The sequence below is a fragment of the Haliotis rufescens genome, unplaced genomic scaffold (genome assembly GCF_023055435.1).
Source record: "Haliotis rufescens isolate VD_foot unplaced genomic scaffold, xgHalRufe1.0.p SCAF_17, whole genome shotgun sequence".
Lineage (NCBI taxonomy): Eukaryota > Metazoa > Mollusca > Gastropoda > Lepetellida > Haliotidae > Haliotis > Haliotis rufescens.
Genome location: NW_025963857.1, coordinates 23,948,557 through 23,969,568, shown reverse-complemented (window position 1 = coordinate 23,969,568; position 21,012 = coordinate 23,948,557). Strand labels below are relative to the sequence as shown.

The window sequence follows — 21,012 nt, the reverse complement described above, 5'->3', positions numbered from 1 at the left end:
TGTCCAATAAAAAACAAATTGTGATTCTCTGCAAATGAGTGAAAATAATAATAAATTTGCCCGGATTTTAACTTTTCAATCTCCTATCATAGAAGAGTCCCTGTACGATAAAGGTAATTTTACACTGCAAAGTTGTTTCAATTAGATATAATTGCTGTTTTATTTTTTATCGTATTTTTTAATTACGAGCTTGCAGTGACGATATTCATTTCATTTTTCAGGTGCATCTTAGTATGCAGAGCTTTGGTCTCCACTTCCAAAGAGATTGTCAATTTCTCGTTTTTCCATCATGTTCGTCAGCAGTGAAAATACCCTGTAATTTAAAAAGAAACAACGTTCGTCAGTTGTACTAACCCGCCCTTTCAGAGCCAACCACACATATGATGTATTAAGTCTTTCTATTTTCCTTGAAGGGTATAAAGGTTTCAACCATGACATGAAGTTGTCTGACATCCTGTGGGAGAAGAAAGCAATAGGCCTAGATCTATAACATGAGAAAATGATGTCCCAAGATACATATAGAAGGAGCACTAGTCAAGACAAACCAGCCTTGTACTCCATCTTGACAGGGGAATGGATGGAGTTATCTGATTCTGCTAGGGTAAGCACAAGAATAACATGGGCCGGGAATAACCACAGTTTGGGGTATTATACATCAACAAAATAGCTGCCAGCCTGCTAGCCCGGAGCTAGTAAAAATTTCGATCAGGCTTGCAGTGATGAAAGAGAGACGATCGTCCATCTCTTGTGGGAGTGTGATATTGTACAGAATTTTTGGAAACAGTTTATGAGCTGGATAAATGACAAATGTGGACACATTCATAATCTAAATCTTTCAGCAGAATTTATTATTTTTGGCTTTAAAAAAAATCTTATAACTGATAAAGTGTTTGATTTTATCATCCTGTTCACAAAATACTTTATCTACAGATGTAGAGTTCAAAATATACTACCAAATATACAGTTTTTAAAGAATGAACTCAAACTTCGCTATAAGATAGAGAAAAGACGTTTCTTGTCCACAAACAGAGGTTTGGAATTTAACAAAGACTGGATGATGTACCATAACCTTTTTGAATTTTAGGATATGTATGTGCTTGTGTTCATGCGTATATTATGGTATGCCCATGTGTTAGTGTCTACATTTCCGTATCATTCAATTGGAACCACTGACTTGAGATTTGAGATCTCTCTTTGAGAATATAATGTGTGTGTGTGTATGAGAGTGCTTGTGGCGTCCCTGTGTGAAAGCGTGTAAATGGTGTTTGTATGAGAAGTGTGAATGGCTGTTGTTTTTATGATAAAAAAAGGGGACTCCATCATGTGATACATACATATTATGTATTCAATCATTTATTATCACTAGTAATATCAATCTCACATTACAAATGATGTGCAAACAGTCAATGTATTAATATGCACTATATCATGTACAATGTATCCTGAACCCTGAATAAAAAAAGTATTACAAAAAAAAAAAGAATTTCGATCAGGCAACGATTTTGAAATGTCCCTAGCCCGACTGGCTACTGAAATTTTAATGATGTTTTTTTTTATGCACACCACACCTGTTTCTATAGATCAATGCAACTATCAAAAGTAAAAAATAAAATTAACACCTGCAAGAAACTAAGATTGAGAGATCAATGTTTCCCCCTTTCATCATGTTTGTGTTACTGTAACCATGGTAACTCTGTGTATAACAAACATGTTTTGATTGGTTGTAATTTATAGTTTAACTAATCACATGCTGTGTTATTTAACGCTTTTAACTTTGCTGTACACGTCGGCCAAGACGTCATGAGACACCAACAATGTGAAAGAGCAACATAAAGATAAATATAAAAGTTACTATTTCCATCTTTTAATGCAATTGTGGATAAAGGTCAAATGACATCTCAGCATTTGTCGCCTCAATTTTTAGGCCTGAACACAATGTTTAATGCCAAAATATATGCATGAGAAATCTTTATCACACATCACCTAGCACGATATGTTCACAAAGTTCAATATTTTAAACATAAGTCAGGATTTCCTGCTAAAGTAGAATAATAGTAATATAGACGCTCTTATAAAAACAAATGTTATTCATAAATTCCATGTCTACATCACTATCAGTGATTCCAGAAGCCAGCTGCAGTTTTAACTCCACGGTAGAATGACTTTCATTAAATGAATGAATGAATGAATGAATGAATGAATGAATGAACAAACGAACGAACAAACGAATGAATGAATGATTGACGTAGCTATTTATATTTATTTATATTTTGACCAATCTTGAGTGGAAAAGCTGGAATAAATCTTGGAATAAAATTAAAAACATGTGGCTTTGATATAACATTTTGTGCCACACTAGTTTATTTTGTTTGAAAGACAAACCCAATAATTGGATATATACAATGGGTACTATGGGTATCAATGGGTATCATGAATCAAGTACAAGTATTGCGATAGCTATTGTGAGTAGGCATGTCATGACCCCCAACTGTTGACTGTAGTAGACCTCATAACTATGGTAAAATTATCTGAGGATCACTCACAGAAATAATTAGTGAAAGATTATGAAATATGAAACACTTCTCTTTCAGCTTGGGAAGTCTCGGCCTGTCACAGACTTTGAAAAGCTGAATCGAGTGGGAGAAGGAACCTATGGCATTGTTTGTATGTGGACAGGAATGTCATCATGGTTATGACTAATGAATAACAGTTGGCCATTGCCTGATAGAAATACGAACATTGATGTTGAGGCGATAATAAAAAAAGCCTTATTTTGGGGGAACTCACTTGAACTCAAAACAGCTATGACTGAAAACATTTTTCACCAGTTATTTTTTTTCTTATTTCCCCACAAAAATTGACCCCAAAACTAACGTCCCCACTGTCACACAATTACGTCACATCCTGACAGTGTGTGAGTGAGTTGGGTTTAACACCGCTTTTAACAGTATTCCAGTCATATCGCGGCACAGCGAATTGCGGCGCCTTAGACGACTAGGCCACCCGTGCCCCCTAAAATTTCAAGGGGATCTAGAAGTTAGCATATACTTAATAAGGGAACACCTTTGTTTTTTTAAAGTCCAAAATACACCTTAAATATTTGTTATGAGCGACATATTTCAAATTAAAGTTTGACACTTCAATCAATAACCATACCTTAAAATTCAAAACACAGTAGTTAATTTTCTTAAATTGTCTTTGCTTTTCTTGTTTCTTGTTTTTCTTCATTCCAACTTTTGTAACAATCAGATCGGGCCAGAGATACAAGAAGTAACAGAATTGTGGCATTGAAGAAAATGAGAATGGAGAAAGAAAAAGACGGTAAGTATTAGCTAATGTTGTGACGAAAACAATTTCTGGAAATGAATATATATTGGTGTGAAATCTTTTTTTAGAATATAATTAATACTGAATTAATGTTCTTGTTGTATTGAACTATTTTAATGCAATGTTGATTAATTCTTGTTCTGGAGAATATCTTGGCAAAGATGCAGGGGAAAGTTGACACAATTACAAAGTAAGAAATTGAATTTGAGGTTAATGATAAACAAATTACAAATTATAATTTTGAAAATATTTATTGTGTGTAAGTTCTGTTTGTTTTTAAGATATGTATCAGGTTGTCACCTATGCAAGTGTACTATCAAGAGGGGTTTACCGCTAAACTTTTTGTTCTTGTGTTTAGGATGGCACTGGGGGCTCAATTGTACAGAGTTGTGCCCCCTAGTTGTGCCAGAATTTGATGATCATTGGTTCAAATCCCAGATTCACATAAATGAGGATTCTTGGTTTGTAAGCATCACACCTTTGCTTGTGAGTTTTAAGTTAGGCTTTCTTCCCACATCAAGCTGTCATACCGTGAATCGGCAGAAATACTGTTCAAAGCAGAGTTTGTGTAAATTGTGTGGATCGATGCTCATGATGTCAATCACTGGATTGTCTGGTCCAGTCTGATTATTTACAGACCGCCATCATATAGCTGGAATATTGCTGAGTGTGGCGTTAACACTCCCTCCTTACTCACTCACTCACTCACTCACTCACTCACCAACTCATCCTCTCACCTACCCACTCACTCACTCACTCACTGTTTTTGAGGGGCTCACCAGTACAAAAAGAAGTAGTGTTGGCCTAGTATTAAAATAACTTCATTTACAGGTATTCCTATCAGCGGGTTGAGAGAGATCAATATCCTGCTGAACCTGCGACATGAGAACATTGTGGAGCTGAAGGAGGTGGTGGTCGGCAAGAGTCTCGACAGGTACGGAGTCACCACATGCTATTACTCGAGGAGGCACTGGTGGCCAAGTTGTCAATTTGCTGTGCAAGGTTGCGTCCCTTGGACACACTAAAAACCTATGATCACCGGTTCAAATCTCGGTTCACCCCGATTATGTTTCAAGGTTTGTCAGCACCAGTGCACAGTGTCACTGACTCTATATACAATAGACCAGGGAAGACCCGGGGTAGAATAGGTCTTCAGCAACCCATACTTGCAAAAGCCGACTTGCTTGTCGTAAGAGACTAACGGGATCGGGTGGTCAGGCTCGCTGACTTGATTGGTACATGTCAGCGTATCTCAAATGGTGGATCGATGCTCATGATTGTCTGGTCCATACTCGATTTTTTACAAACCACAGTCACATAGCTGGAATATTGCTGAGTGTGCCGTTAAACAACAAACAAACTAAACTATATACAAGATATACATACAAAAGTAAATTCCTTTGCACTGCTGGCGATCGTGGTTTGCTGCATTACACACATATCAACCAAAGTGCACTTCTAAAATCAGAGGGGGCACGGGTGGCCCAGTCGTCTCAGACGCCGCAATTCGCTGTGCAGAGTTGCATCCCTTGGGCACGCCAGAAACCTATGATTGTGGGTTCGAATCCCGGTTCACCCCAATTATGTTTCTAGGTTTTTTAGCACCATACCCGTGCTCTTGGGTTTCACCGAAGTGGTAAACGTCTGAAACCTGCATCACTTAGGGCTTTCCTCCCACATTAAGCTGACACGCCGCGATATGACTGGAATACTGTTAAAAGCGGCGTTAAACCCAACTCACTCACTCACTCTAAAACAGAAGTAAACTGAGACATCATTGCATGCTCTCGATGCTATCATGGGATGTTTGGGATGACACTGGTCCTTGGTGATGGCCAATCAGAGGAGTTCGTGTATAATCTCTATGAACAATGTTCCGGGGACGACATCTTTATTGATGTTCTTGTCATATTTCAGCATCTTCCTGGTGATGGAGTACTGTGAACAAGATCTAGCTTCACTACTGGACAATATGGCAGCTCCATTCTCCGAATCTCAGGTACCTCACACCATGCCACCAGCAAGGCCGATCTTTCCAACAAACTTCCCAACCATGTAATCTCATTAATATTAGATCTCTGCTGCAGCTTTCTTGATCTTTACGGCACTAGTTTCAAACTGGCGACTTCCATTTCAGACTACGCTTTGAAAAATAGTTCTCAATTCAAAATTTGAAAAGTGAACCAAAGAAAATTCTGGAATATCTTATAAATGGCTAAGATGGTATAACAGTACAGTAAACTATGGTTATAACGAACTCGAAGGGAACACTAACTTTAGTTTGTTATAACCGTAGTTCGTTATAAGCATATATACAGCATAACTATAGCAAATAGTCGGGACAAAAAAATCAGTTCGTTATATCCGTCAGTTCGTTATAAACGTACTTTACTGTACTTGCCATGGGCTATGCAAAGTCCCTTCCATTCAAATGTTTATCCCATTGAGGCAAGAGATAGACAATGATTTTGAACGAATCAGTCGAACAGCTCGTAACTATCGTTCAGAATACCACATGTTAACATTTCCGAGGCTGCATGATTAGAAAACACGTTTCCGACTGTCACTTTCGCGATCTGGAAAGCTACGAACTGATTGGTTGGATGAAAGGTCGTTCTGGCATGACCTCTACTGGGATGTCCTCAGATCTTTGTTTAGCTGTAGCACACTAAGATATGATAGTAATGAGATTGCCTACCACTTTTCATTGGTCAATTTGTGCATCATGTCAATCTCGTCAAAATCAGATCTTGGTCCTGATGGTGGCCTGGCAATATGTTTTTATCAAACGCTGCCTAGAAGAAATGCCTAGAAGAAATGCTTATTGGAGCAGGGTGTTAATACAGCGAATATGGTATACATCGTGTTGGTTTTATGATAAGTCGTCTATTCATGGCACCATCATTTTTCAGGTGAAGTGCATCATAATTCAAGTGTTCAAGGCTTTGAGATACCTACATGAAAACTTCATCATTCATAGGTGTGTATTACAGTATTAAGTATTCAAATAACTATTGCTATCAACAATATTTTAGTATTTGTGATTATATTATCTGTCTTGTTTTTAATCGCAGTAATCATCGCATTGATGTATAGGACTTACTCATGTAGTACCTGTTGTTACCATGGATACTCATCGACAGAAGAAACGTGAATAACGCCGCACTCAGCAATATTCCAGCTTATATGACAGCAGTCTGTAAATAATCGAGTCTGGACCAGACAGTCCAGTGATTGACATCATGACCATCGATCCACGCAATTGGGATACGATGACATGTATCAACCAAGTCAGCGAGCCTGACCACCCGATCCCGTTAGTCGCCTTTTACGGCAAGCTTGGGTGTAGGTGGGCGTGGTCCTTAGGCATGGTCTTCAGATGGACAGATATATACTCACAGACAAAGGAAAAGCGAAAACCATACATGTTGGCTAATATATGAAGAAGTACTCATATTCAAGAGACATTAGATTGGTTAGATGCACAAACGAACATACTGGTATGTTGTGTAAACCAACGCTTATGAACGCATCACATGTGATGTCATAGATCCATGACTCAAGATGCACCATTTGTCTTGTGCAGGATTACATGAAAAGTTTGGAAATCATGAGCATCAAATTGTGATGAGAATAAAGACACTTATAGTTCATACTTCTCTATATGTTACTATGGTTCACGATTCTTTTGGCAGTGAGTATATATCCGTTTAGTTTATCGCATTCATCCACTATGCATTGTGTCATATACCGTATTTGACGAAATAAGCGCCCAGGGCGCTCTCAATATTAGAAATAGGGGGCTCTTATTAGAATATAATTTTGGTGAAAAAAAACAGAGTTGAAAGTTAAATTTCGTGGTTTATGCTGACAGCCTGAAATGTTTATAATATACGACCGATATATTTTTCCAGTATTTAATTGCCCATAATTAAGGGTGCATATAACACACGAGTGCGTAATAAATAAGTCTTTTGCACATTGATCAATTGGAAGGGGTGCTAATGGGGATTGTTCACTAGCCAATATATTAGCAAATATCGCCGTGGGCACTTATTAGAGAGGGGCGCTTATTAAGTCGAATACGGTAACTAAAGTACTGTTGAAAGCAGTGTTAAACCCAACTCACTCACTCACCCTGCTGACTGCATTTATCAGTTATCAGAGCCAGTATTCAGCATGTTTATGATGCTGAGATGTAGTAGATACTAATCTGGACTTGTGTTACCATGGTTACAGGGATCTGAAAGTATCCAATTTACTGATGACAGATAAAGGATGCCTCAAAGTAGGTAAGTCAAGTCGCATCAAGCCAGTTAGCATTTGATCACTTCAGGGGGCACGGGTAGCCCAGTCGTCTAAGGCACCGCTATTCACTGTGCAGAGTTGCGTCCCTTGGGCACGCCAGAAACGTATGGTTGTGTGTTCGAATCCCAGTTCACCCCGATTTTTTTCTAGGTTTGTCAGCACCGTACCCGTGCTCGTGGGTTTCACCAAAGTGGTAAACGTCTGAGACCTGCATCACTTCGGGCTTTCCTCCCACATTAAGCTGACACGCCTTGATATAACTGGAATACTGTTAAAAGCGGCGTTAAACCCAACTCACTCACTCAATATGATCACTTCATCTATGTAGTGGACATACAGCCAGTTAATGCAGGGTCGGCTATAGAACGTCACCATGACGATGTCGTCACCGACGCCTGATATAGAGGACCCATGCAGAACGTTTTCTTCTGAACAACCTGATCTAAACCAGTCAAATGTTTCTCCATAATCTTGGTTATCTCACAAGATTAGTGTTATATTTCCAAGTCTGAAATCCTGATGGGTATCTTGTAGAGGGGTGCGGTATTATTGATATGCCAGTATGTCATCATTTGAAATACGAATGAATACTTGTCCCAATACGTTTGGAAAATACTAGTATATTTTGTTGTTAAAAATCAGTCATATTTTCATATTGTTTGCAAAGTTTACATAAGTGACAAGTCAAATTGAAATTAAGAAATAAGCAACTGGTTCCTGTGATCGAAAAAGCGAATCTATTCGCAACCAGCTTCCTGTATATGATGTGTCAAGTATGCATGTGTTGTAACCATAGCAACATCCCACAAAATGGCGGACAACTATGTGCAGGCCAAGGGAACTGTCAAAGTCATTTGGGTTTTTCTTATTCAGGTTTATAACATATCACAGATGAAAGAATTCATGCAATATATTGTGGTACTTCTTGCAATACATGAATCAATGAATGGCAATACGAAAATATTTACAAATATCATTTTCTCAATGTTTTCAGCTGATTTTGGTCTGGCAAGGAAACACAGCCTTCCTGTGAGACCCATGACCCCCCGGGTTGTCACTTTGTGGTATGTATAGTCTCGGGCTCATCCTCAGTTGTCCAGGGTGTATTATCATTTAGTTAGGATAAATACCCTGGACTCAACAACACTACGCTTGGTTTTGACAGTGACATGCCCATCTTCATCTTATCACACCCATACGGTTTGGGCAGAGGTCATTTGCCTAGTGTTATGTAACCTATGGAACCTTGGGCAGGGATGAGTCCAAATTTACTACCCAGGTATAACCCCCTATTACCTGACCCTACCCCGATACCCGCTGTTGGTCTCAAGAGTTGGTACTAAATGTCCAATTAGGAATTGTTTTACCGGACCCCTGGCAAAAGGTATTTAGATACACATATAATTCGATCTGATCATGCATACACTGAAGTTGTCTGAAGCTGTATCTTCACTGAAACTTATACAAGAAGGAATGTGAGTATTATCAGAAAGATATCTGAACATTAGCGACTTGTAGTGTAACCATTGTCTTATAGTAGTGTATTTTTCTCATTAAACAATATATCACGTGACCAACCACGTATCCGGGTAGTCCTGTGGGTACCCGGGTCCTATTCAGTACCCACCCGACCCGGGAACCCGAGGTGACCAGTCCCAGCTCTAATGGAACCATCTCAATTCACATGTGAAAGAAGCAGAAACTCGGTTCCGTCTCAAGACATTCCTGTTCAGACTCTTTTATCAAATTTAAAACCAACAACAACTGCCACATCTTGTCTTGTATCTATAGCCTATTATCAGTAGAGTGGCGGTCGGGTGGCCAGTGGTTAAAGCGTTTGCTTGTCCCGCCGAAGACCTGGGTTCCATTCCTGACATGGGTACAATGTGTGAAGCCCATTTCTGGTGTCCCCTGCCGTGATATTGCTGAAATATTGCTAAAAGGGGCGTAAAACCATACTCACTCACTCACTATTATCAGGAGAGTTTTCCACTGTTTTATGTAGTGCTGTGACCATTCACCTAGTGTATGTTATGCATATAACAAATGTACTTATTTTTGTTAATATCTGTGCCCCGTGATCTTGAAATCAACAACCAATGAAAATCACTTCTGAACGAGCTAGCACCAAATAGGCAACTAACTCTGGCATAGAACAAATAATTTAAGGTTTCTCAATCAGATTCAAACACGTGTCAATACAAAAAGAATAATTTCCCTAGTGTCTCAACTCATCATAGACAAAGAGCTTGTACAAGGGTGCCTGGTCCATCTGCTGTTACCATGGTTACGTAATATTATAAATGTATTTTTTTATCAAATTTGGGTTATAATCCCAAGAGGTCAAGTTCAAAATTAGGGCTATAAGAGGTCAAAGGCCACATAATAACTGCATCACTCTCACCAGCTGACCAGACATCGGAAAGAGTTTCTGGTAATTAAAATGACTGTGTAAAGTTATGTCTTCTACCATATTTACCAGTGGTTGACACATTGTACAGAGTTGTCTCCCTTTGCATATTACCACCAGTGTAGGCGCGCCTATTTCAACAATCTTGAAATTTGCCCACATAAATTTTGTCAGGTTTATATTTTTGTTTGTCTTTGGGAATGCCATCATAGTGAATTTTGAAAAAGTTTACAACTGACAATATATCCCATATGAATTTACCTTTTTGTTTGTTTGATCAGCTTGGTTCGAAACTGCAGATGAACGGAAAATCAACCGACTTCCGCCTTACATTCTTACTATACCAATTACATGCTAGTTGTAATGAAACAGAAGTTCAAATTGACCAACAAAGAAAATAATTTAGCAGGGTATTCAGCATCACAGCAGTCATCACTTGTTTGTAAACATCACAGTCAGTTGGCTGTGAGTTCAACTCCAAGCATGGTTGTGGCCACCTATCACAGTGGGGAGCTTTGATTGATGGCAGTGATAGTATAGAGAGCTACATGAACGGGCTATCTCTGTGAGGAGCTTGATCCACATGATATTACTTCCAGCTTGCTATGATGCTTGTGGTTCGTTAGTATCAATGGATTCCTCACATTCAGTTTTGTGTATGTACATATTCTGTCAGGTTCTGGGGTCACGGTTGGCCCAGTCGTCTAAGGTGCCGCGATTCACTGTGCAGAGTTGCATCCCTTTGGCACGCCAGAAACCTATGATTGTGGGTTCGAATCCTGGTTCGCCCCAATTGTGTTTCTAGGTTTGTCAGCACCATACCCATGCTCTTGGGTTTCACCGAAGTGGTAAACGTCTGAGACCTGCATCACTTCGGGCTTTCCTCCCCCATTAAGCTGACACCCCGCGATATAACTGGAATACTGTTAAAAACGGCGTTAAACCAAACTCACTCACTCACTCACTCACTCACTCACTCACTCACTCACTGTCAGGTTGTGACGTAAATGTGCGACCAGTGGGGACGTTAGTTTGGGGGTAACATGTGCGACAGGGATAGTGTGCTCTCAGAGGCTGAGCCCATTGCGTCTCTGTTTGTATGTTATTGACAGTTGATCCGTGGAATAAATGTACAGACTATTGTATCCTGTTCCCGAGATAATTTCTTCAGCTATAATTATTATTTCATGCTATGTCTGTCTTGGTATTTACGATCAGTTTGTATGGCACCAGGTATCGAGGGCCGGAGTTGCTGCTGGGCTCACAGAAACACACATCAGCTGTTGACATGTGGTGAGTGACTTGTCCTTTTAGCAAATTTCTTTTCACAGTGTCGTTCCACCACCCCTACCCCCATCTTCCCGAAGCAAGAGAGTTGACTGACCATAAAAGTCCATTTTCCACCCTTGCCGAACTAGGCTGGAATTCCGTCGTAGCGCCACCAGTGGCTATTACGAGTTATGTCCCTTATGAGCCTCTCCTTTAGACCAATCAGATTCCACCTCTCATATCACTTGCATTTGCTTGAAACAAAACAGTGGCGCCCAGTCAAGACGATCTGATCGATAATCAAGGTCTATATTGTGATAAAACTGGTCTTACATCACGCAATGCGTGAGCACCTTGATTAAAAACATGAAAAGATTCTGTTGAAAATGTAAAACCCTGAGGGAGGGAAAAGCCTGATGGCCGTAGGAGGAGTGTTTTATCCAACTTATGAACCGTCTGAATGCAAGAAATACCAGAAAAAAAATTAGAAATCATCAGGATACCTTATAGTGAAACAAATATAGTGTAAAGGGAAAACAATCAAAGCTTGCGAGAGAAAGACCATGTGCAACATTCACACAACTGAAGTCATGACATGTAAAATTGAACGACCTTCAATCACCTGCCCTGGTGTTTCAGTGGGAAAACAGTGGTTTACGAAACCTAACATATGTGAGGTTGCAGGTTCAATTCATGTCAATGAATTTCCAGGTGAAAACAAAATTGTGACTTTTAGCAAATCAAAAATCAACATTATATTCAGCTTCAGTTGTAAAACCTAGGTGTTACGATTCATATGTTAAACCTCAAAGCAGGTTTATGAAACTGCAATGTAATATGTAGGGCTTACATTTCAAAATGTAAAAACTATCTGTAGACACATGTTTGTTGCAGCTGTTTTCAGTAGTGAACTTTAATACAACACATTTTGCATTTTTTTTACTGACAAACACGCTGGGGGGTCGGGGGGTGGAGGGTGGGTGGGTCAATAAACATGCTGTAAGGTATTTTAGCAAGTGTATCGTCTTGTATTGATACAGATAAGAATGTATCGTGTATCACATCGGCTCATGAATTCTCACAATGCATCGATTCACTGATGTATCTATTCACCTCTACTGAAGACTAACTTTCATTGACTGTACTGGTCAAGAGGTTTCTACATGTTGTATCTGCCTAGGTCTGCTGGATGTATCTTTGGGGAGTTGCTGGCCCACCGACCTCTGCTTCCCGGGAGATCAGAGGTCCAGCAGGTCGACCTCATCGTGGAGATGTTTGGGACGCCTACAGAAGCTATTTGGCCGGTGAGTAGATTGAGAGTGTCATGATACACCAACATCATGGTACTTGTGGCAAGATATGGTATCCGTCCCTGGGCTTTATGACATTAAGAGATGATCATTAAGAGATGGAAAACTTGAAATCTCAAATCACTCTCTGATTTGAAACTTTCCAACGCTTTTCTCATAGATTTGTTTGTTTGTTTATTTATTGTTTAACGTCGTGCTCAGCAATATTCCAACTATATGACGATAGTCTGTGAATAATCACGTCAGGACCAGACAATCCAGTGACTGACATCATGAACATTGATCCACGCAATTGGGATACAGTGACATGCATCAACAGAGTCAGCTAGCCTGACCACCCGATCCCATTAGTCGCCTCATACAACAAGCATAGTTGCTTTTAACAGCAAGCATGGGTTGCTGATAAACTATTCAACCCTGGATCTTCACAGGTCTTCCATGAAAAGATAACAAGCTCAAAAGTTCAACGAGTTGAAAGCTGGAATATTGAGAGAGATGTTGAGCATTCCCGGCATTTTTTAATGATAGGTAGGGGCGGTTGGGTAGCCTAGTGGTTAAAGCGTTCGCTCGTCACGCCGAAGACCCGGGTTTGATTCCCGACATGGGTACAATGCGTGAAGCCCATTTCTGGTGTCCCCCGCCGTGATATTGCTGGAATATTGCTAAAAGCAGCGTAAAACCAAACTCACTCACTCATGATAGATATGAACTCTTGATAGTCAAATGATACATAGACTGATATCATCACAATACTTACCTAGTGCTGGTTTGTCTCCATGTGCAATGCTGTTCCATGATTGGTGAATTTAGGCTCATTCTAGTAGCATGAGCCAATCAGATTGAGTGTTACGTTTCATGATTGGCAGTATAAAGTTAAAACTAGCCAGAGAAGTTATCGTGTGGGGTTATTTCAAAATTTTGTAAATATTATTTTTTTGAAAATCGACGGATGGAAAAATGGAAAAAATGGTATTAGAACATTTTAATGATTTTATAAACCTTTCATAGGACATTCTTTTTTTTTATTACCAAACTTGACAAATATGTTCAGGATATTTTGGACGACAATTAGTCAGTCTTAGAATATGAACCCATCTGAACTCCTAAATATATATAAATATTTATAAATATATCTTCAATCTTATGTCAGATGCACGTTTGTGATGCATTGATAGAGTGGTCCTTTATCATGTTAAGAGTGGCGTCAGATTAATTTCTGAATGATAACTCCATCAAATACTAATAGATTTATTTAACCTAATTAACTCAAAGTTCAAATTAAAAAAATCTTTTCAAACTGGTCAAATCTTTTCAAACTGGCCAATATTAATGAGGTCAAAGGTCACTTTATGATAGCCACAAAATCTAAACTTATTTGGTCTAAAATTTGAAAGGATATGAAAATTGATCATGCAGTTTAGAATTATGAACATTTTGAAATACAAAATATAATGTTCTATTTTCAGGGATTTTTGGATTTGCCAGCCTTGGAGAATATTACGCTACGAAAACAACCGTAAGTGTAGAAAAATGTTGATAAATTGTCGATTATAGTCCTCCTGTACCAGTTTATTATTGTTTCGTTTAGACAGTGAACAGGTGGAATACACTAAAATAGTGAGTGAGAGTCAGCACCATACCTGTGCTCTTGGGTTTCACCCAAGTGGTAAACATCTAAGACCTGCATCACTTCGGGCTTTCCTCCCACATTAAACTGACACACCATGATATAACTGGAATACTGTTAAAAGTGGTGTTAGACACAACTCACTCACTCATAAAATCTGTATGATACACAGACTCCTGTAACAATTACTATTCATGTCATTTTTTTTAATGTTACCAAATTTTATGTAAAATTGTACATAAATTGCAGGGGAAATAGAACTTGGTGTGACAAGCAAACACCATCTTCTTGAGGCAAGGGATTTGATTGACATTTAAAGTCCAGTTTCCACCCTTGCAGAACTAGGTTGAAATTCCTGTGCTCTATACTAGAACCACCAGTGGTTATATCCCTTCTAAGCCTCTTCTTTGGACCAATCAGATTCCACCTCTCGTATCACTTGCATTTGTTTCAAACAAAATTGCGGCGCCCAGTCAAGACGATCTGATCGATAATCAACATCTATAATGTTATAAAACGGGTCTTACATCGCGAAGTGCATGAAATCACGTGAGCACCTTGATAAAAAACATGAAAAGACTTGGGAAAATATCTGTTGACAACGAGTTGGCGGTGCACATGCTTTGCAAATCATGTAGTTTACTAACCGGATTTCGATTTCGTTGAGTGATTTTGATTGGTCTATGCATAGACTCGCTAATCCAGCCAAAATGTAACTCCATAATACCAGCCTAGTTCGGCAAGGGTGGAAACTTGACTTTTATGGTCAGTTAACTCTCTTGCCTCAGGAAGATGAGCAAACACATGCACTACTACTCCTCAACATATTGGCAATTCCTTTTTTACCTGTGGGTATTTGTGGTTAGAATCTGTCCCCAGCAACCGATGCTGGCTGAAGTGATGACTACCGGTACGTGGATGGGAGGTCAGGTTCCGTGACTTCGTTGAGCAATATTGCAGCGATATGATGGTGGGCTGCAAATAATTGAGTCCAGACCAGATAATCCAGTGATTGATACTACAAACAAACAAACAAACAAACAAACAAACCTGTATGTGCCTATATTGACTCCAGATACAACAACCTGCGACACACATTCCCTTGGCTGTCCGACTCGGGCATCAGACTGCTTAATTTCCTCTTTATGTTCGACCCGGCCAAGAGGTAAGTCTTCAGTATGCTTAGTTTAACAGACCTATTTGAGGGTGAGTTTTGTGCTTAGTCTCTGACAAATCCAACTCCTGTGTATTTATGCAATTTATGACTTGAAACTTTTATCAGGTTTACCATGTGTGTAATGTCATACGAGGATGACAGGAATTTTGTGAAATATCATAGCTCTGTTTTCAGTTGATCCTATTGTAGCAGATAAAAAAATGGAACTGCAGAATAGATTATGTTCCCTTCAAAAATGTTAGGAATGATAATATTATTCTATCAATAAAATATTATGAAATTTGCTATATTAAAAAATATTATGAGCAATATTATTCTATTAAAACATTATGAATATTGTTATTGTAAAAATATTATGAGCAATAATATCATTATATCAAAAATATGAATTATAATATTATTATGTTAAAACATATTATGAAGCATAATAATATTATGATATAAAAAAATATGAGCAATAGTATTATTATTTTAAAAAATATTATGAATAATAATATTATATTAAAAAATATTATGAATAATATATAAAAAAATATTATGAATAGTAATATTATTCTATTATTATGGTGTGGAAGTTATTGTTTTTTAATTAAAATAATTGCATTAAAATCTGGTTAGTGTTTATCTTGATATGAAAATTGGAGGCTAAATGGTATCCAGATTTAGAGGCACTAAGAAATTACTAAATTGGCTAATATTGGCTAAATGACATTGGCACCGTGACAGATAATGTAAGACCAGATTAACCACATTTAACACTTTGGCCTGACATTGCCAGGGCCACAGCAGAGGACTGTCTGGACAGTGTCTACTTCAAGGAACAGCCACATCGTACGTATTGATGGACAATCTCACGCGAGTGTCTTCTGATCTCAACATACCAAGCCTCCGAATTTAATATTTAAACTTTTATCAAAAAGTGTTCTTACATTTAATACCAAAAGACGCGAGGGTGAGATTCTGGTTATCATCAAGAATCATTCTTTGAACTTTATCAGTTTGTATTCGGTAATAGCGTTCGCTCGTCATGCTGAAGATCCGGGTTCTATTCCCGACATGGGTACAATGTGTGAAGCCCATTTCTGGTGCGCCCCGCCGTGATATTGCTGGAATATTGCTAAAAGCGCATAAACCATATTCACTCACTCAGTGTAATCAGTACTAACTTGAGTCTTGAGGGTAACAAGTACAGCTAAACAGCCTTAGTGACAGAGAGATGAGTGATATAATTAGATTGCGATGTCATGGCAACTGATGATATTTTGATTGTCTGCTTTCAGCGTGTGACCCGGAGTTTATGCCATCCTTCCCTCATCATCGTCTCAAGAGGAAAACCACACAAGATACATCGAAGGAGGAGCAGTGAGTAACATATATCACCATCCATAAAGTGACCTGGCTGTAAAAGCCTTCAAAATCGATGCTAATTTATATACCCCGTCTGTTAGACGAATCGAGATGAAGCATGTCACCAGCACATACACAATCCCTCCATTTGCAATAAAAACGTGTTCTGCAGAAAAAAATGACACTGTATCCCTTCAGCGAATTCGGGGAAATGAACAGATCACATCAATTAAACTTGGTCAATACAAATTTCAAATTTGAGATAAAATATCACTAGAGATGATGACTTACCGATTAAATCATATTTCCTGTTCTGCAAGGCATTGTTTTATATGCAGAGATTATGCTATGTGTATTGTCTCGTAAACAAAGCCGGAAGCAGCAATCAGCTGTACACGTTTTCTTGGAATCTACCCGTGATTTGGTTTTAAATTACCCACTAGTATAACTTTAAAGGTAGCTCATGCAACAACACTCAGATAAACAGGTTACTACACGAGTGTCTGATACCGTTTGTCTTATGTGTTGTAAGTGGTACATGACAGGCAGGCATGTAATAATTAGTGGCAGGACGATACGCTGATGCATCGGTGGATCGCGATTTTTTACTTCTTGATACAAGTAACAATTACACTGGCACGCTAAGTAAGAAATATCGATACATACCCTAAATGTCTGCTGTAATCACTGTTACACCAAACACTAATTACCAGTGAAAACTTACATATTTTTATCCATTGCGCCATCCTTGACACTGCCGACTGTGAACCGTCAGTGTGCCTTGTATTTGTCAATCCTGTCTATAAAGAAAATGGCTTACACTCCAAAGATAAGAGCACATCAAAGTATCATGCTACGATTCGGATCGTGAGCAAGGTATCGTGATACGTATCGGATCCAAAAGTTGGTTTATCGTCCCAGCCCTAGTAGTAATCTGTTTCTTACACACCCTAAAGTCCACAATTTTAGCATTGAATTGATGCATAGTTTGTCTATTGTCATGATCGCGTGGTGCATTAATACATTACACAACGATCATTAGTGACATCATCTTACTTACTACCAATGTGAAAATTCCTCAACATTTCAGTCAGAAAACGGGAAAAAGTTACCAGACCAGATAAAACGTTGCCTGTCCAGAATATTCAAGCATAATCAGTAGAGGACGTAACGTGTACGCGAGACGGCTCTCCCGTCTCACTCGTCACTCGTATGCGTGACGGTCTGTCAGTGAACCATGGATTTCTGCATGTTGCACGTAAATGTCTCTACAAGTGTTATTTGTGAAAATAATAAAACAAAATTACGTAGAGTCATTGATAATCATACAAGTTATCGTATGACATGAAAAAAATGTCATAAGAAAAATAATAAACGGTCAAATTCAGAGAAAAATGTGAAAAAAATGAGCAAAATGTTAATGATAATGAACTAGAGTTACTAAAGGGTAAACATAAGAATAGTAGTTTAATGTTCGTTCTCAGAAAATAAAAAAAAACTGGTGGATTGTCAACTTTATCTCATTGATATTTTATTAATCAGATTCCAGGTCTGAAAACCATGGTCTGAATCAAGTCCAGATTCCATTTTAATTTCGAGCTTTTTGGCCAATAGAAAGTGAGGACAGAGTTTTGATATCCACATACAAGGAGGTGACTGAATAATGTGTTACGTTGACAGTTAATTTACCTCTTACATTGAATTAAAACTAGAATGCTAATAAACACATGTTTATTTACTGTGTAAATACAGAAGTCTTTTTCTACATGTCACTCTTCATGAACCCATTGTTTGAAATAAAATATATGGCCAAGCTGCCATCAGGACGCACAGACTTTAGAAGCTGCAGGCCCTGACTAAACTCTTCAGGCCCTCATCAGAAAACTTGAGACAAATATATAGACACATTGATTTACTGATTTAAAGACCCATACAAATCTGAAACTACAGGCCTGACATGAGATCCGACTGTTATGGGCCTGCATTATTTCAAACATTGCATGAATCCCCACAATTGAGAGTCATGATGTCACAGAATGCTTTGACACCACCATGGAATGTGATGACGTCATGACAGAATGGATGATGTCACGTTTCCGTGATAACTGAACACCTTGTTAGCAGAATATGGAAAAAGATGACTAAATCAAAGTTTTGATAATATTGAGCCAACCTAATATAGATCTGTTTAAGATTAATTTTTTAGATTGCATTGAGAAGAACATGATTGCTTACATCCTTGTGGTTTCAGAAAAGCAAAAACAGATTCTTTCAAAGATTTTGGGAGCAGCTCTGGTCTTAATTTGTCGGTATGTACAGTTTGTTTAACTAGTTTCTTGTATTTCATTTTACAATGTGCCAATGACATAGATTGATAAAAATGCAACATTTGTAGCTTACCATGTGGAGATTCCAGGGGGCAACTAGGTCTCTTGTAAATAAAGGTGTCGATCTGGTTTTCTTATTAACTCACTGAATGAAAGAGTGAGTGAGTGAGTGAGTGAGTGAGTGAGTATGGTTTTACGCTGCTTTTAGCAATATTCCAGCAATATCACGGCAGGGGACACCAGAAATGGGCTTCACACATTGTACCCATGTCGGGAATCGAACCCGGGTCTTCGGCGTGACGAGCGAACGCTTTAACCACTAGGCTACCCGACCGCCCCCTGAATGAAAGAAATATAGAGCAAGGTGACCAGTTTCTTAGAGTGGTTGACCTTTTTTGCAATGACCCCTGCAATCTAACACTGTGAGGGGGCACGGGCAGTTGTCTGAGGGGCAGGAATTTGCTTTGCACAGTTGCAACCCATAAACCCATGACCGCAGGTTCAAATCCCTGTTTCCTCCTGATTGTATTTCAATGTTTGTCAGCACAACACGTCCTCGTGGGTTTCACCCAAGTGGTCAATGTCTGAGACCTGCATCACCTCGGGCTTTCCTCCCAATTTAAGCTGACATGCCGTGATATAACTGGATGCTGTTCAAAGCGGTGTGAAAGCCAACTCACTCACTTGACATGTGGTGATTGACCCGTGAAGATCTGTGTTAGAAAAGGTCTTCAGCAACCCACGCTTGCCGTAAAAGGCGACTGTGCCTGTTGTAATAGACGACTAAGGGGATCGGGGGGATCATGCTCACTGACTTGGTTGATGCCTGTCATCGTATCCCAATTGTGGGGATCGATGCTCATAATATCCATTACTGGATTGTCTGGTCCAGACTCGATTATTTACGACAGTCAGTATATAGCCGGAACATTCTGATAGGAGTGCGACGTCCAACTACAAAAGACCGCCTCCGTGGTCTAGTGGTAGAGCGTCCGCCCGGAGAGCAGAAGGTCCGGGGTTCGATCCCGGCCGCGTCGTACCAAAAGACGTTAAAAGATGATACTTGTTGTTACCCTGTCTGGCACTCGGCAATAAAGGGCTAAAACAAGGAATGGTCGCCTGGAGTCAGTATACTGTGTCTGAGTGGGGTATTCATGTTAAACTGCGGCATGGTATCTCAGTGAGCTAGCACTATAAGTCGGTATCAGTCCGGACTAGTACAAGCAGCCACACACACACACACACATGCATGTATGTCGCTATGTAAGTGCAATAATCTTGGATGCGACGTTAAACCCAATTTCACCTCACCTCAAACTACAAAACACGTGGTAATGTGTTTTGTCTAACTAGATCTTCTCACATTTATACAGGCAAAGAAGAAGCGAGTCTAGCAACACATGAAGATAGAGATGAGCCTCTGTCCACTCCATGTGTTGCCATGAACAGATCATGCCATTGTGTCATCCTCATTTGATGCTGTAAATAAATATACACCTCATATTTGCTGATTCCTTTTGTTTTTGGAGATTCCTGGAGCATGCACTCACTACCCATAAGGTATATTAGAATATATTTTTGTTTGTTTGTTGTTTAAGAAATCGCATATCATTGGCAAGACAGAAACCTATGATTATTAGTTTGAATCCCAGATTTGACCCAATTGTTTCTAGATTTGTCAGCAACATGCCGTATTTGACGTAATAAACGCCCCGCTCCAATAAGCGCCCACAGCGATATTTGCTGATATATTGGCTAGTGAACAATCCCAATTAGCACCCCTTCCGATTGATCAATGTACACAAGACATTTATTTGTGTATAATACGAAAATATATCTATCGTGTATAATACGCACAGGTTCTTTAATATCATTTCAGGTTGTCAGCATAAACCACAAAATTTACAATC

General features: G+C 39.0%; 1 protein-coding gene across 1 annotated transcript; it reads left to right on the top strand.

The window, feature by feature from the left end:
• The first annotated feature begins 55 nt into the window (after positions 1-55).
• On the top strand, positions 56-20,605 carry LOC124116345 (cyclin-dependent kinase 10-like). The gene is made up of 17 exons (XM_048397767.1): positions 56-113; positions 414-601; positions 2,592-2,664; positions 3,250-3,321; positions 4,159-4,261; positions 5,245-5,326; positions 6,240-6,307; positions 7,567-7,619; positions 8,630-8,699; positions 11,279-11,338; positions 12,495-12,618; positions 14,091-14,140; positions 15,327-15,416; positions 16,207-16,259; positions 16,709-16,790; positions 19,027-19,084; positions 20,476-20,605. Exons 2-17 carry the CDS (start codon positions 500-502, stop codon positions 20,494-20,496), a joined length of 1,161 nt encoding a protein of 386 aa, XP_048253724.1. The 5' UTR covers positions 56-113; positions 414-499; the 3' UTR covers positions 20,497-20,605.
• Positions 20,606-21,012: the final 407 nt, after the last annotated feature.